Source organism: Saimiri boliviensis, chromosome X, assembly GCF_048565385.1.
Source record: "Saimiri boliviensis isolate mSaiBol1 chromosome X, mSaiBol1.pri, whole genome shotgun sequence".
NCBI lineage: Eukaryota > Metazoa > Chordata > Mammalia > Primates > Cebidae > Saimiri > Saimiri boliviensis.
The window spans coordinates 125,707,544-125,725,621 of record NC_133470.1 but is presented as its reverse complement, the minus strand read 5'-3'; the positions used below and the strand labels follow the sequence as shown (position 1 = coordinate 125,725,621).

The 18,078-nt window shown below is 34.6% G+C and overlaps 1 protein-coding gene across 2 annotated transcripts in view; it reads left to right on the top strand.

Annotated features, from left to right (window-relative positions):
• The window catches only part of COL4A5 (collagen type IV alpha 5 chain), a 243,291-nt gene that overhangs the window by 99,532 nt on the left and 125,681 nt on the right, over window positions 1–18,078 (top strand). For both annotated transcript variants that reach the window (XM_003935864.4, XM_074391651.1), the window contains exons 3-4: window positions 5,974–6,033; window positions 17,737–17,826. In XM_003935864.4, the coding sequence (XP_003935913.1) occupies window positions 5,974–6,033; window positions 17,737–17,826 (150 nt within the window). The remainder of the gene's footprint in view (window positions 1–5,973; window positions 6,034–17,736; window positions 17,827–18,078) is intronic.

Here is an 18,078-nt window from a genome sequence, read left to right as displayed (position 1 = left end):
TAGCATAGCCACCATAAAACTGTATGGAGAAGAAAGAAAAAAGGAAGGAAGGAAGGAAGGAAGGAAGGGAGGGAAGGATGGAAGGAGAGAAAGAAGGGAAGGAAGGAGGGAAGGGGGGAGGAAGGGAGGGAGGGAGGAAAGCAGGAAGGAAGGAAAGAGAGACTAAAAACAGAATCACCAGAAGGAAAGAAAGAAGGAAAGGAAGGAAGGAAGAAAGAAAAAGAAAGAAAGAAAGACTAAAAAATAGAATCACCAGAAGGAAAGAAAGAAAGAGAAAGAAAGAAAGAAAAGCTAAAAATAGAATCACAAGAAAGAAAAAGAAACAAAGAAAAGAAAGGAAGGAAGGAAGGAAGAAAGAAAGAAACAAAGAAAGAAAAACTAAAAATAGAATCACCATACAGCCCAGCAATTCCACTACTGGGTATCTATCCAAAAGTAAAGAAATCAATATATCAAAGAGATACCTATACTTGTCTGTTTACTGCAGTACGATTCATAATTACAAAGACATGCAATTAACCTGTTTATCAACAGGTGAACGGATAAAGAAAATGTGGTACGTACACACAATGGAATACTACTTAGCTATAAAAACTAGTGAAATCATAGATGGAACTGGAGGTCGTTCTCTTAAGTGAAATAAGCCAGCGACAGGTAGACAAATATTGCACGTTCTCACTTACATGTGGGAGCTAAAAAAAAAATGACCACATGGAGGTAGAGCGTGGAAAGACAGACAAGAGAGACTGGGAAGGGTAAGTGGCAGGGATGGGGAGGATGAAGAGAACTAGGTTCTTAGCATGTTAAAGATGTCATTTTGTGGTCTTCTGGCTTTCATTATTGCTTCTGATAACTAATCTGTAAATTAATTTTCACTCCCTTGGAGGCAGTCTGTCTTGTCTTTTTTGATACTTTTAAGGTCTTTACTTTTATGGTCTGCAGTTATGTTCTATTGCACCCAGTTTCAGGTTTTATTTTTCTGCCATTGGATTCGTTTGGGTTCTTGAATCGCAAGTATCTGTAGATTTTTCTTGAGAAATCTTAGCCATTGTCCCTTTATTATTGTCTTTATTCCCTCTCTCACCTCTTCTAGAATCCCAATTACCTTTTTGTTATCCTTCCTCATTCTTTCTTCCTTGTCTTTTAATGATTATTTCAGTTTCCATGTTTTATCGCTATGCTACATTCTGTATAATTTCTTGTTAGCTTTACTAAGTCTTTTAACTTCATTCTGTCTCTCTTCAGTTCTATTTAATCTGTTGTGAAGGCCATTGAGTTTTAAATTTCAATTACTATAGCTTTTACTTCTAGAATTTATATTTTATTTCAATTAAGCTATGTTATTTTCTTAAAGTTGCTGGCTCCCTTTATTATTTTTAAGTTAGAAAAATTCTTTTGTAATTGTAGGGATAGTTATATATTTTTTATCTGATAATTCTAAATGGTTGAAATATTTAGTGAGGACTTTTTGCTGTCAGATGTTTCTTTTGGTTTTTGCTCATGGTATTTTGTATGCTTAATGATTTTTAAGTAGGAAAGCTCTTCTTCCTTTAAAACATTATGTCTTTGAATTGTTTGAAGTTTACTATGAAGGTATGTTTTTTTCTACATAGAATTTGTATGTATTTTTGCCCAGCTTCTATAAGGTCCAGTGCAGTCAGAGTCTGCTCAGGTAATGCTAATTTGGATTGCAAATCTGGCTAGTTTGTGGTGAGTTTTCTAAGGATTTTTTTTTTTTCCTTAAAAAACTAAGCACAGGATATCTTTTCTCTGCTAAGCACCAGGGTATCTTTTCTTCCAATTCCCTGGGAGTGGGATTGTGAGGTACGTTTATGTGTGGTACACCCTTACACTAAAAGAAATTATAAAACAAAACCTGAAAATTCTTCAAGGTTGGCAAATGTCCTCAGGGAAAAAGTAGTTTCATTGGTCAGTTCGTTGCTTGCTTTTCCCTAGATTTTAATTTGATAAATTTTATTGTGCTTCCCTTTGATGCTTTTAGAGGTTTTGACTTTCTTCCAAGCATTTTTTTAAAGTAAGCATATCATCTGGCTACCTAACTAGCCGCAACTGGAATATTTCTTATTTCTCTTTGCCATTGTTTTGTAATATGTGCCTCCTTGGAACGTGTGAATCAAAATCACTTAGAGATGTTTATAAAAATTTCAGATTCTTATATTCAACTCAGGCTTACTGGAAGAATTTTTAGGATGGGTTGCTGGTATGTGAATTTTTGTGAGGTTCTTTAGGTGACCTTAATTCATATAAAATTTGTTTTTATTTGTACTTTTAAGTCTAATATCTGGTGTTTTAATTGTAGCAGCAGAAGATCAAAATTTATTATTTTTTATATTTATTTTAGCACCAGATATTGATAAATTCATTGTTTTCACCTCTATTTGACATGTCAACTTTTATCATATAGTAGTTCTGTGTGTGTGTGTGTGTGTGTGTGTGTGTGTAGATCTGTTTCTGGCCTATTTTTGTTCATTGAATACCATACTATTTTAGTTACTGTAGTTTTGTAATGTGTTTTACTGTGTGGTAATACAAAACATTCCTTACTCATGTTATTACTTTCTTCTACAATAAAAATTTAAAATATTACTATATATGCATCATTTTCTTGCTTTAACAGTCTTCAGTGATTTTTAAAATTTAAATATCCTTTTCACATGAACTTAAAAAGCCTTTTAGACTGAGGTACATAATGTTCATTTTACCTCTTTGCCACAATCAATTTTATATTTTAATAATGTTTAGCATGGCAATTTTTCCTCTAGATATCTTTCTATCTCTCCTTCCAGGTTGAAATCCAGGTATTCACTTTCCACAGAGCCTTTGCCAATACTCTCAGGCTCAAGGGAACTGTTTTTCTTAAATTTGATAGCAATTATTGACTCTACCACTCATTTTTACTTGGCTAATCCTACAGAATCACAGACAGTGAAAACTGGAAGCCACCTAAGGAGATCATACTGTCTGTGCCATTTTATAAATAAGAAAATAGCCCAAGACTATGGAAATGATTTGTCCATGGTTAAATGATTCAACTGCTGAAGTAAACTTATATTTCTTGTATTTTATAGCTCTTTCAATTAGCATTGTGTGCTGTATTATCATTCAGTCGCATTTTGATATTCTTTTTATGTGTCCTGAAAATACCTAGTTACTTAAAAAATAAAATACCTAGTTACTTAAAAAAAAAAAAAAAAAAAAAAAAAAAAAAAAAAAAAAAACAACCTAGATTGGAAGTTTCTTAAAGGCAGCACCTACATCTACTTTTGTACAACTCATAGACCTAATATTGTACTTGTGGTTATTAGACACCTAATCAGTATTAATAGATATTGGTAAACAAACAAACAAACAAACAAACAACAAATCGTTCCATTAACCAGATGTCAATTTGGGACTATTTCTTTGTGGGTGCCACTGTTATAAATGTATAGAAAGTGGCATCTAGTGGTTGGTGTGCGTATTACAAATGTCTGTTTAACCCGTGAGTACCATAGTCATTCTCATAACCTAGGTGGAATAAATAGAATATAAATTAAAATTTTAAATGGAATTTAAGCACATTTATCTAAAATTCCCAACTGTTTTAATCTGTGTTCTCTCTAATGTAAAACTACATATTAATTAATAAAAATTGCAAACATTATATAAAATTACTTGTAAAATGACATGGAAGAGTATTTAAGGTTCTGCTTGTTTATAAATTATATTAGGAGTTAGGGGCTATTGGTGGATACTGAGAAGTCAAAATGCAATTATAAAGAAAAGTCACATAGAATCTTGTTCACATTAATGAAATCCTGTCAGGGTATTGCTTTGCATTATTTTTAGGAGCTTATTTTGTATTTAAAGGAGGAAGATCTCTCAAAAGCTGAAGATGGAAAGCTACACCATCTTCTACTCACAGCAACAAAAATCCATGCACCTATATTCACATATAAAGTTCAGACATGCATTTCAATGTCAAGTGTTAATTATTCTTACACTAACAACCATTTGCGGTTATCACTACTCTTTACCTTTCCATTAATGCATGAGTGTTGACAGTATGCACACTCTAATTCAGGGACTATGGTCATTGACAGTTACCATCTTTTGAACTTGTGAATCAGTATCTTCTTGTGAAATGATATCTTCTAAATTTTATAAAATCCATAGTTTGAAACCTAAAATTTATGTTTGCACAAAAATATTATATATTTTTAATTAACCTCTGATTCCTGCACATTGTAATGTAATGCATTACAATTACAAATGAACCCATTGTAGATGGGTTCATCCCTTCCATTAGAGAGCAGTGATGTACTTTGCACTTCCATCTGCCCCTAACGTAGCATAGTGGCTGGCATGTAAAAGGTGATCAATAAGTATTTGTTAAATTAGTTACATATGTTGGATGGAGCTGTGTGTTATTCATCTTAAAAGTCTAGTGCCTAACAATTTTTCTGGCTTCTAGTAATATTCGATTCATGTTTGATGAATGAGTAAGTCTGAATAAGCCTATTTAATCTGTAATGTAGTTAGTGTAAAATACTAAAATCAGTATATAACCCCAGAACATCTATGGATAATAAATAATGGCTGCATAGCAGACTTTCTATTTGAAGTGTCAGGAGCACATCTTTTACTGGAGCAGCTTTTTGTAGTGTGAGTGAGAGATTACTCCAACATGACACCACTGTTGTTTGCTCTTAGAGGTTTCAGCATGAAAGTGACTTCTAGTTGCACCTGAGTTAGGAATTTTGACTAGAAGGACGAGTTCAGTGCTTTTAAAAGGGTTGAGTAAAGTACTTTGGTAGTGACTAGAGTAAAGGAAATTCTGGAATGTTGAGCAGGAGGCTCAGGTATTTTATATCAAAGGCCCTGAAAGTTGATGGGCATTATTTGGTACTTATATCACATAAAGGTTTCAGTAATTCAGTCTGATATCTATCTGATGAAAAGAATGCCACCCCTTATACGTAAATACTGAGATATCCATGTATATTAAACTAATTTGTTTTTTGAAGCAGTTCATTTTCTAAGAGTAAAGGATAGTTCTGAATGGCTGAAATCACATAGTGTATTTTTTCCTGTATAGGTTTTCTATTTTAGAGGAGGATATTTTTCTGGCTTGAGGACCTCAGTTTCTAATATGATTGAATGGCTATTTAGAACATCTGGACTATGGGAACAGCATTTGTGGTAAAGCTGTTAGAGACTGATCTATTATTAGTGATGAAGGAGTAGGGGCAAAGAAAAGAAAGGAAGGTGGTAAAAGATAGTGTTATATATTTTATGTTCCATGATTGCTCATGAGTAGAGAGAAACAAGTGGCTTGAAGTGGTAGGCTTTGTTGGCTAGTTGCCAAGGTCATTGCTAATAGAGTGAGAGGTAATTTCTTGCAAACAATATTAAAAGAAAAAAAGGAGAGTTCCTGAGAGTTTGGACATATGGAAAATCATATTACAGGGAAGTTGTATAAATTTGTTTTTCATTTTTAACATATTTTAGATTATGCATAGTGTCAACACTCATGCATTAATGAAGAGGCAAAGGGTAGTGATAACCCCAAATGGCTGTTAATATAAGAATAATTAACTTGGAAATGTATGTCTGAAGTTTATATGTGAATATAGGTGCATGGATTTTTGTTGTTATAAGTACAATATGGTGTTTTTCCATTTTCAGCCTTTATTGAGAGATCTCTCACTTTTAATATCTTATAAAACAATATTTTTCACTTTGATAAAAATTATGTTTGCTCCTTTTGCAAAATTCAGACAGAAATGTATATAATAAAAGGTGCAAGCTTCCTGAGAGGTAGCTATTGTTTGCAATTGAGTATATCTTTTCAGATGTTTTTCTGGTATTTATCTTACAAGTTTGGATTGATGCCTTCAGTTGAGCTTTAAGTCAGAGTCTGATTTTTGGGTTCATATTTAATGATTTTTCCTCTTTTTCTTTTCCTTATAGGCTTGCTATGGGTGTTCTCCAGGATCAAAGTGTGACTGCAGTGGCATAAAAGGGGAAAAGGTAAGGTCTGAGATTGGCTTTTGAAAATTTAGTAAAGCCGGTAAACTAGTGTTTTTAATAAACATTTATTTAGAAACAGGGCTTCTAACTCAGTACTGAAGTAAGTGAAATGAATCCTGTTGTACTGCTGATTTTAGACAGCTTATAAGGATTAGACTATATCTTAGGGATCAGGAAAGATTTTCTGTAAAAGGCCATATAGCAAACATTTTAGGATTTATGGGACACATAGGTCTCTGTCACATATTCTTACCTTCTTTATATCAATAGACCTTTAAAAGTGACTTAAAAACATTCTTAGCTCTTGGACCATAGAGCATCTGCCTCTAGGGGTCTGGATTGGGATCCCTTTCCTGTAACATATTTCTGGCAACCGCAGAATGGACTGTAGTGGAGAAACCCTAACTCAACGGCTACCTTTGGGTAAGTGTTGGGGTCCTGTAACATCTGCATTTGGCCTGAGAGCTATAATCTGCCAAACTTTGATGGGTCTTATTGAAGGCACTGACTTACTTGACAGGTGAAGAGAGGGAAAAACACTTAAGACGGAAACTAAATATTGATCAAGCTACTAATCTGTGCTAGATACCAGGCAATTTCATGTATTTTTATCTACTCTGTGTAGGCTAATTATAGATTAACATCTTCTTTTTTTTGAGACATGATACTGCTCTGTTACCCAGGCTGGAATGCAGTGCTGCAATCAAGGCTCATTACAGCCTCTGCCTACTGGGTTCAAGCAGCTCTCGTGCCTCAGCCTCTCAAGTAGCTGGGATTGCAGGCATGCACCACCATGCCTGGCTTATTTTTGTATTTTTAGTAGAGATGGGGATTCTTCATGTTGGCCAGGCTGATTTTGAACTCCTGGCCTCAAATGATCTGCCTGCCTTGGCAGGCGTGAGTGACCATGCCTGACTGAATTTTTATTCCTGTCTTACTTTTTCCACAGCAGCATCTCCTATTGTATAGATATTATGATTACTAAGTAAGTATTGGTGAATATTATGTAGCATAAGCCTAACCACTGTAAGTCAGTGAATGTCATTAATATTATAAAATTAAAAGGGTTAGTGAATTATAGCCAAAAAGAGTTATACTAGGAGATGGGATCATACACTAGTCTCCACTCTTTGGGACTCAATATTTTTGAATGAATTAGTGAATATTGCTAATTTTATATGAAGAAGTTTGGGACAATATCTCTAGGGTGTACTCTATTTAGGGGTATAGAAGGTACGTTAGCATATTAGGCATTTTTTAAAGTTCTGGAGCAAAGAAACCTATTTGTTTTGTAATGCTACATTTCCAAGCCCCATTTGACCATGTTATAGACTTTCTCCCTAACAGAACACGTATTAATATTTATTGGATAGTCTTCTATGGAACACTTATTCGAGTAACATTAGTTTGAGGGGAGTAGTTTTGCAGTAAGGGTGCTTTCTGTAGTGGTGAAAATACCAAGAGGGATTAATTTCAGATAATAGTGGAGTGATGTTTATTAGATTAACTTTTCTTGAGATAAGAATGAAATACCCTGGACAAAATATAACAGCTATTTGATAGTACAAGAAAATAACCAAAGGAAGAAAGAGGAGAGGACTCTGCACTTGAAAGAAAGAAGTACACAGGACATATGTGCATTTATATAACTTTTCCCCTGAGTACAGCCCTTAGTCTACATGGCAAAGGATGGCTAAAACCCAGACAAAAACCCATGGTCTTACTGTCTTGAGTCAGCAGACAGAGTTGAGGATGCCAGAATGGCTGGAAGGTGAGGGGGAAAATATTGGAATGTAGGGAAACACATTGGAAAGAGCTCACAAAATTGCTTATGGATTCCATCCAAATTTTTGCTTGAATCCTGAAGTTTATAGCTATAGAGGAAGATTCATAGGACACAGCAAAAAGGAACAGCTGGAAGGCTGTAATAACTGAGCATAGATTTAACTGCTGTCCATTGAAGGGAGAACGGAGTTTTAAGTTCAAGTTCAGCTGGGTTAACTATGCTCTTTCTTAAAATGGAAGTTTAATCAATACTCTTCAGAGGAAGTTAAGAGAATCCAGAATCTCTCCATATTACCTACAATGTCCAGTATGCAATTAAAACTTACCAAGTAAAAGTGGTCTACAGTCAAGAAAAAGACCAATCAATAAAAACCAACCCTGAACTAACACAGATGTTGGAATTTGTAGACAATGTTTTAAAGCAGAAAATAGAAAAGGAAAATCTCCTCATAATGAGTGAACAAATAAAGAATCACAACAGAGTACTAGAAACTGTGTTTTAAAAAGAAAATTTATATTTGAAAAGCAGAATATAAGAAGAAAAACTGTTCACCAGATGGGCTTAACAATAGAATGGAGATGGCAAAAGAAATAGTCGGTGATCCTAAGGCTAAATCAGAAGAAAAACTCAATCTGAAGAGCACTGAAGAAAAAATTAAAACCGAAAAAAGCATAGGGCCACAGTGACCTCTGTCACAGTGTCAAATGATCAAATGGAGTTATCTAAGGACAGAAGAGAAAGAACGGGATAGCAGAAAGAAGAAATAAATTATGGAGCAGTAAGAATGGCAAGAATTCTCTATACTTCATGAAAAGTATAAATTTACAGATATAAGAAGTTCAACAAACCTCAAGCAAAATAAAAATGAAGAAAACTATACCTAGACCCATCATAATGAAACTACTGAAAAAAAAGAGATTAAAAGAAAATCTTGAAATAAGCTAGAAAAAAATTTATACCATATGCAGTGGAACAATTATATGAATGATGACACACTTCTCATCGAAAAGGTTGGATAGTGTACAGCAATGTGAAGACATCATTAGAGAGCTAAAAGTTTTGCCAGCACAATTATTATATACAGTGAAAATATACTTCAAAAATAAAGGCAAATTTAAGACATTTTCTCAGAATAAAAATAGGGAATTATTCACCAACAGGCTTGCATTAAAAGAAATATAAAGAAATATCTTCAGGCTAAAGGGAAATCTCACTAGATGGATGTGTGAATTTACAGGAAAGAATAGAAAGTACTAGAAATGGTGTAAATGTTGGTATATGTAAAAAGACTGTATCTTTTCCCCTCTCTTTAACACAATGTACTGTTTCAAGTGTAACAACAGAGATTTAAAATATATGAAGCCAAAACTGACAGAATTAAATAAAGAGATAGACAAATCCACAATCATGGTTGTGATTCTAACATTCCTATTTCAGTCATTCTACTCTTAACAACTTAGGCTTAATTGACATATAAAGAGCCTTAGATCCAACAGCTATAGAATGTAACTTTTTTTCAAGAGCCATGGAATTTTCACCAGTGTAGACAATATTATAGGCCACAAAATGAGACCCTCTAAATACCAAAAGATTGAAAATATCAGTATATTCTCTTATCACAATGGAATGAGTAAGAAATAAATAATAATAATATTTGTAGAAATTTCCTACTATTTGGAATTTAAAAGCACTATTCTAAATAACTGCTGGACGAAGGAAGAAATCAAGAAAAATTATAAAATGATTTTAGTTACATATTGTTGAAAACTGAAAATTTTGGAATCAAGTTAAAGCAGGGCGTAGGTGGGAAATAGATTTAAATGTCTGTGTTAGAAAAGAAGAAAGATTTAACATTAGTGACCGAAGTTTCTCACTTAAGAAGATAGAAAATGAAAAGCAAATTAAAATTAGGAGAATGATGGAAATAATAAAGATAAAAGTAGCAATATATTAAATAGAAAAAAATAAAAAGAAAACACAGCCAAATGTTGGTAATTGACAGCACAATAGATGATAAGAAAATAGAGAGACAACACAAATTACCCATATCAGGAATGATTCTACAATCATTAAAAGGTTGATAAGGGACTATCACAAATCAACTTACAACAATAAATTTGACAACTTAAGTGAAATGGACAAATTCCTTAAGAAACCTGCATTACCAGAAACAAAAACAAGTAAATGTGTGAGTGAGTGAATGAAAGAAGCAAAATATAAATAGCCCTATATATACTAAGGAAGTTGAATTATCAACCCTTCCAATTAAGAATTCCAGTTCCAGAAATGGTTACTGATGAATTCTTTGAAACATTTATACAGGTGACAATGTCAATCTTGCATAAACTTGTTCAGAAAATAGGGATCTGGAATGCCCTACAATTAATTTTGTGAAGCAAGCATAGGCCTGATACCAAAACCAGACAAAGACAAAATGACAGAAACAGAAAAACACAGATCAGTATCCCTTGTGAGCATAGATACAGAAATTCTTAAAATTTTAGCAAATCAGATCCAACAACATATAAAGTGGATGATAGGTTGTGACCAAGTGGGATTTATGTCAGGAATCCATATTTGGTTTAACATTTGAAAATCAAAAATTTTGATTCACTATATTAAGACCAAAACAAAATTTAGAGCATAATTATATAAACCCCCATATAATTATCTTAATAGATGCAAAGAATGCATTTAACAAAATTCAACATCCATTTCTAATAAAAATTACTCTTAGTAAAGTAGGAGTAGAAGAGATTTCCTCAACCTTAAAGGCCATATGGCAAATCCCTGCAGCTAAAATTATACTCAATGGAGAAAGACTGAGTTCCTTTCTCCTAACTTCAGGAACATTGCTCTCACCAATTCTGTTCAACATTGCTAGTACAAGGCCGGGCACGGTGGCTCAAGCCTGTAATCCCAGCACTTTGGGAGGCCGAGGCGGGTGGATCACGAGGTCGAGAGATCGAGACCATCCTGGTCAACATGGTGAAACCCCGTCTCTACTAAAAATACAAAAAATTAGCTGGGCATGGTGGCGCGTGCCTGTAGTCCCAGCTACTCAGGAGGCTGAGGCAGGAGAATTGCTTGAACCCAGGAGGCGGAGGTTGCGGTGAGCCGAGATCGCGCCATTGCACTCCAGCCTGGGTAACAAGAGTGAAACTCCGTCTCAAAAAAAAAAAAAAAAAAAAAAAACAACAACAACAAAAAAAAACATTGCTAGTACAGTAAGACAAGAAAAAGAAAAGAAAGAGTATCCAGATTGAGATTGAAAATGAAGAAATAACTTTTTTTGATGATGACATGATTTGTCAATGTAGAAAAATGTTATGACATGTGCTAAAAAGCTCCTTATCTATAGATTCAGTGCAACTCCAATCAAAATTCTTGTGGTTTTGTGGTGGGGCTACAAATTTAACAAGCTGATCCTAAGATTTAGATGGAAATGCAAATACAGCTTTTATAAAAAATAGTGTTGGAGGATTTACAGTACAAATTCCAAGACTTAGTATAAAACCACATTAAACCAGATAGTGTGCTATTAGCCAAATGATAGGCATATAGATGAATGGGACATAATAGAGACTCACAGGTGAATAGTGAATCTGTTTTTTGACAAAAGTGCAAAGGCAGTGGAGAATGTCTTTTCAATAAATAGTCTTGGAAGGGTTAGATATGCATATGCACAGAAGCGGCTACACTGTTATATAAAAGTTAACTCAAAATGCATCATAGAGATAAGTATAAAATCTAAATCTCTTAAGTCTTTAAGAAGGAAACAAAAGAGAAAATCCTTGTAACTTTGGGTTAGGCAGCTGTTTCTTAGATTTGACATCAAAAACACAATCCACCAAAGAAAATACTGTTAAGTTGTATTTCCTCAAACGTAATAATTTGTTCTCCTCTAAAAGTATTATTAAAAGAATAAAAAGATAATCCATAGTCCAGGAATAATAATTTTTGCAAATTACATATCTGATAGAAGACTTATATCCAGAATATATAGAGAACTCAAAAATTTAATAACCAAACAGCTCCAAATAAAATTTAATTATAAACAAATTGGCAAAAGATTTTGACACTTAGCAAAAACATATAGATGGCAAATAAATACATGAAAAGATGCTCAACATTATTAATTAGGGCAATGCAAGTGAAAACCACAATAAGTTACCACCATAAACCTATTAGAATATTGACTAAAAACTTTTAGACATAGCATGTAGAGATGAGAATGTGGAAGCAACTGGAACAATTATAGATTATTGGTATAAGTAGAAAATGATCTAAACAGTTTGGAAATTTCATACAATGTTAAATGCCTATCATATGACCCTGTTGATTCCTCGGCATTTACCCATGAGACATTAAAGCATATACCTATATAAAACTTGTACATAAATATTTATAGTAGCTTTATTTGTAATAGCCAGAAACTGGAAGCAACTCAACTTCCCATCAACAGGTAAACAAAGCAACATGTTGCAGTATGTCTCTACAATGAAATACTACTGAAAATAAAAAGTAATGAAATATTGATATTCACCACAAGTTTGAATCTCCAAGTAATTATGCTGAGTGAAAAGTTAGACAAAAAGGGTACATTCTGTATAATTCCATTTATATAAAATTCTAGAAAATGCAAATTAATCTATGGTGACAGAAAGCAGATCTCTCATTGCCTGGGGTGGGTAGGAGTAGGAAGAAGGGTATAGGCATAAGGAAGATATTGGCACAAAGAAACTTTTGTAATGGATTGGCTATGCTCATTATTTTGATTATGGTAATGGTTTCTGTATTAGTCCATTTTTGCACTGCTGTAGAGAAATACTCAAGACTGGGTAATTTATAAACAAAGGAGGTTTAATTGACTCACAGTTCTGCATGGCTGTGGAGACCTCAGGAAACTAACAGTCATGGTGGAAGGCAAAGGGGAAGCAGCCACCTTCTTCACAAGGCAGCAGGAGAGAGAAGAGTGAGGAGCAAAGGGAAAAGAGCCCCTTATAAAACCATCAGATCTTGTTAGAACCACTCACTATCAAGAGAAGAGTGTGGAAAAAACTACTCCCATGATCCAGTCACCTCCCACTAGGATCCTCCCTCAACACTTGAGGATTATGTGGATTAAATCTCAAGATGAGATTTGGGTGGGGACCCAGAGCCAAATTATATCAGTTTTACTGGTATGTATATGTGTCAAAACTTTTGGCCACTCATGGTAGCTCACACCTGTAATCCCAGCACTTTGGGAGGCTGAGGCAGGTGGATCACTTGAGCCCAGGAGTTTGATGCCAACCTGGGCAACATAGTGAAACCCTGTCTCTACAAAAAAATATAAAAATTGGCTGGGCTTGGTGGCACACACCTGTAGTCTAAGCCGCTCAGGGAGGCTGAGGTGGGAGGATCACCTGAGCCTAGGAGCTGTGTTTGTGCCACAGTACTCCAACCTGTGCAACAAAGTGAGACCCTGTCTCAATCCCCCCCCCCAAAAAAAACCCCAAACTTTTAAAATAGTATACTTTACATATGTATGATTTATTATATGTTAATTTTACTTAAGTAAAACTGCTTTTAAAAACAAGTTTAATATAGAAATAAAACATCTAGACTTCCCTAAAAGGACTGTGTCCAAGTACACATTGCTAACAAAGAAAACTTGCTAGATCCCTGGTGAGAACAAGTTAATCAGTTGACGATGTAAAATCTGTGTCACAGTCAAACCGTCTTAAACAAAGTGTGCCTCTGTCAGTGGTATCAGCATATACTGGGAGCTGGTTAGAAATACAGAATACAGGTGAGGGGACGGAAGGCAGCAAACCACACTGCCATGTGTGTACCTATGCAACAATCTTGCATGTTCTTCACATGTACCCCAAAACCTAAAATGCAATAAAAAAAAGAAAAAAAAAAGAAAAAGAAATACATAGCTAAGAATTCTTGTGCATAACTAATAAAATTTACATTTCCTAAGCTTCAAAAAAAAAAAACCAAAAAACAAAAAACAAAGAAATACAGAATCTCAAGCTCTGTAGGTGACCTACTCAATCTAACTCTGGTGTCAGGGCCAGGTAATGTGTGTTTTAATAAGGTCTCCCAGTGGTTCTAATGCAAGCTAAAGTTTTATACCTGACTTAGAGTATCTCCATTTTGGCAGTTACCAAAGGTCTATTTTGTTGTTCTAGCAATTGTAATACATCAAATATTTCCTTGTGCTATATAATTACAAAAACAAAATAGATATTATGCAAAAAAGAGGGCAAAATTCCCTATATTGTATTACCTAACAAAATTATCATTTTCATTTGTTCTTTAAGGGTCTTGCCTTGCCCATATGTTCATATAAATATGTCCATATAATTTCTACATTTTTACAATATTATAATCTGAAATAATTTTAAACTCAATTATTATAATAGTAGTTTGTCTTATTTTATATTTTTCCTATCCTCAGAATTCTAATATTTTCCTGTTTAATTTTTCTTCCTTGAGAACCTATTCCTAAAATACTTTTTTATTTTAAAGTTGCATGATTATGCAACTTTCTTATTGTGATTATAAAGTGTGCTTTCTGAAAATTGTAACACTTTTATGGACGCTTTTAACTCACAAACTAGTCTACTTCTCAGTATGTCAGATTTTTATCATTCTTAATACTAGCTTATGATATGTAAAACAGCTGTATCACTAAAAGTTATCCTTTGTATAATTTACCATAGCCCTAACTCTTATATGTTTTTAACTTTTGACAAAAGCATATGCCATATATTTTATTTAATCCATTAAGTATGTTTATTCATCGAATGAGTATTTACTATTTGTTTTGTTGGGCCCTAAGAATACAAAGTTGAAGAAGGCCTAATTAATTAGATAATGTAGTAATGGGAGGTGAGTCAAGGCTATTACAAATTTCTGGCTGGGGTAGTTGTGTTGTGCTATTTGCTGGAATAGAGAAGATGGTAAAAAATGAATTCAACGTTGTTTATATCGAGTTTGTTCTTAAGAAAATTACAATATTTTTCATTGTCCTGATTCTTCTTATATAAAATGGAAATAATAGTGTTTACCTCATATTATCTTTAAGAGTATTAGATAAAACGTGGAAGGAGTTTAGTATAATTCTTTGGTATATATAAAATGCTAAATGCATGTTGGTTATTATTATTGTCATTGAGTTTTAGGTGCCTGTATGCATTCAGGTGGAGATGTTTGAGACAGTTGTCTATGAGAGCCTAGATTGTAGGAAAAGTAGTTGATATTTTAGATTCCCAACTAAAGAGAGAGAAGTTTATTAAAAAAGGAAACCAGTGTAATATCAGTATTTAAAGGATAGGCAGAGGGAGAGAAATATTATTCCACAAAGGAAAATACCAATAATATTTTTATGCAAATGTGGATAGGAAGCATAAACCAGTTTTTTTAAAGTTTGACCTTTAGAAATAGCCATTTTCTGTTTATGAGTGTTAGCAAATTACAGTAAAATCTACAGTAGTTGTAAGGATTAAATGAGTGCCTAACAACAGGTAGCAAAGAACAGGAAACAACAAATGTCAGCCTTCCCTACCATATGTATTAGGAATTAGGTGGAGGATCCCACCCCCACCACATCCTCTCTCAAGGCTTCTATACTTTCTACTTAGTAACCTTAGTACCTTTCAAAGGCTCTGGTATTGATCTTTGAATTCCTTTGCTCTTGTCCAGTAGTTGCCCTTCTCTCTTCCTTACTGTAATATTGTCCATTCTGCTAGATAGGACCATGACATTATTTGACTGTAGTGCAAGGAGATTTCAGGATATATCATTTGTATGTATATGGTTTTATTAATATCAACAAAATTAAGCTTTTTACCATCTCCACTTTGAATTTTTGGCTTATTCCTCTGTTACCTGTAGGCCAGATAGCAGTTTTGCTTCTGAGAAAATATGGCTTTCTTCAAGTATTATCACCGGGTTTGGCAGAGATGTGCTCTAAATGCCAGCTGAGATCCCAAAATGTACCTGTTTTCCTCTTATGAAATCTACTCTAACTAGATTTTTTCCCTTATGCTTTCTTTCACTGAAACTTGTGATCCGATTTCTACTACTAGCTCTGTCAGTAAGGATTTGAGGGAATCTAGCTCTAAAAATTTTAAAACTTTAATTTCTTCCTCTTGCTTTATTTCCTCAAAAACAATTGTGTTGAGGTTGATGAATACTAAATTATCATAATTTAATGACTAGTTAAAACAAATGATATATTTCTAGAAAATAAGAAATGTAGTAATATGGCAATAATAATTATTGTCAAAACTATAGGAATGTTTTTGTTTGTCATTAATTGACTAACGTTTGCTTCATTTTTTTTTTTTGAGACGGAGTTTCACTCTTGTTACCCAGGCTGGAGTGCAATGGCGCGATCTCGGCTCACCGCAACCTCCGCCTCCCGGGTTCAGGCAATTCTCCTGCCTCAGCCTCCTGAGTAGCTGGGATTACAGGCATGCACCACCATGCCCAGCTAATTTTTTTTTTTTTATATTTTTAGTAGAGACGGGGTTTCACCATATTGACCAGGATGGTCTCGATCTCCTGACCTCGTGATCCACCCTCCTCGGCCTCCCAAAGTGCTGGGATTACAGGCTTGAGCCACCGCGCCCGGCCACATTTGCTTCATTAACTTTGAAATGAAAAGTGGAAACTGACCAGAAGTGGTCTTTTCAAAGTACTTATATTTATTATGGGATGATTGTTGAATTATTCAATACAAAATCATCTAAGCATTTTAGACTAAACTTAGTACTTACCACACACACACACACACACACACACACACACACACACACAGAGACACACACACACTTTTTCAGAGTAGAAATAAAAGTCTGCTGTGTCTTCAATGGCCCATTAGTCAGTCATTAGTAGATATGGATGCTTTCTCTTTCTCAGGTGCTATCCAGCCTGTCACTGTGGGTAGGATGTGCTAACAGGGTTCCCAGAACAAGGTGTGACCAGAGACAGCCTTCAATCCTTAGGAAAGCAGAGAAACTGCTTGTTGTGCTGTAGTTTGGAGCATGTGCCAGGGAGCTGTGAGCCTTTGCGGTTCCTAAACGTCATAGTGATGATTTATCTGTGATTGGATCCCCTAGTAATAGAGTTTACAGCCTTACAAGGATTGGCTGTATGCAGAGTAACTAACTCTTAATATGTTATCTAAATACCATTAGTACACATGCTGGCTCTGCTACCCCATCTTTTTGGCTGTACAGATATTCACATAAGGCAATCTACTGTACAGGTGCTGTTAAGATATGGTGGGGCCTCCCTGGTAGATAGGCAGTCCTCCTGTCCTGGGGATGATAAATGCTGCTATTAGAACTGAGACTTGAGTCACAATTCAAGTAATTATTCTGAGTAGAGGAATAAATGGTGTTGTTTTCTTTATATTTTTGTTTTCTACAATGAATGTGTGTTCCTTTTTAGTATTAATTTTACAATTAGAGAACATTATACAAGTTTTGATGTTCTGAAGATTTTTTCTGGTTAATTTCAAGTCTGGGAGCTTCTCTGATGGTTTCCTTTTACCCTTCCCTGCTCCATACTTATTTATTGTAACCCTTACAGATCTGGCTTCCTGGATTTATTGCTATCTTCTCTTTTAATCTCTCGATGTCAGTATGTTTAAATATCATTTCATCTCTGATATCCTTTTTACTTTTACAAGAAAGAAAGAGATTACTGTATAATTTCCAGATGGTTTGTGTTTCCCCGCCCCTCTCCCCGCCTCACATCTTAACAGGTTTCCCCATGTTAGTAGATACCGTGAATTTAGATAATTAAATTAAGTTAGTTTTGTCTAGATAGTCATGTAATCTTTTTGAATCTCAACCATGCCTGTGCCTGAAAATTCACACATTACCTTACCTTTCATTCTCATTTCATTGCAGGGAGAGAGAGGGTTTCCAGGTTTGGAAGGACACCCAGGATTGCCTGGATTTCCTGGTCCAGAAGGGCCTCCGGGACCTCGGGGGCAGAAGGTATATATCAAGTTGCCGACCAGTCATGCCAGATGAATTGAGTCATCTTACATGTGGGAAAAGGTGTTACATCAACTAAAAAGTCACTGAATTATAGCCAGAAACTAATATGTAAATGTAACAATGGAAATGATGGGGAGTCTGTACTTTCTGGTATTTTGTTAAAAAACTGAACATGACTGCCATATTCAGATGTTTTCAGAAGATACTGTGGATTGTATGTAGTTATTGGCTGCCTTCACAAAGTTAAGT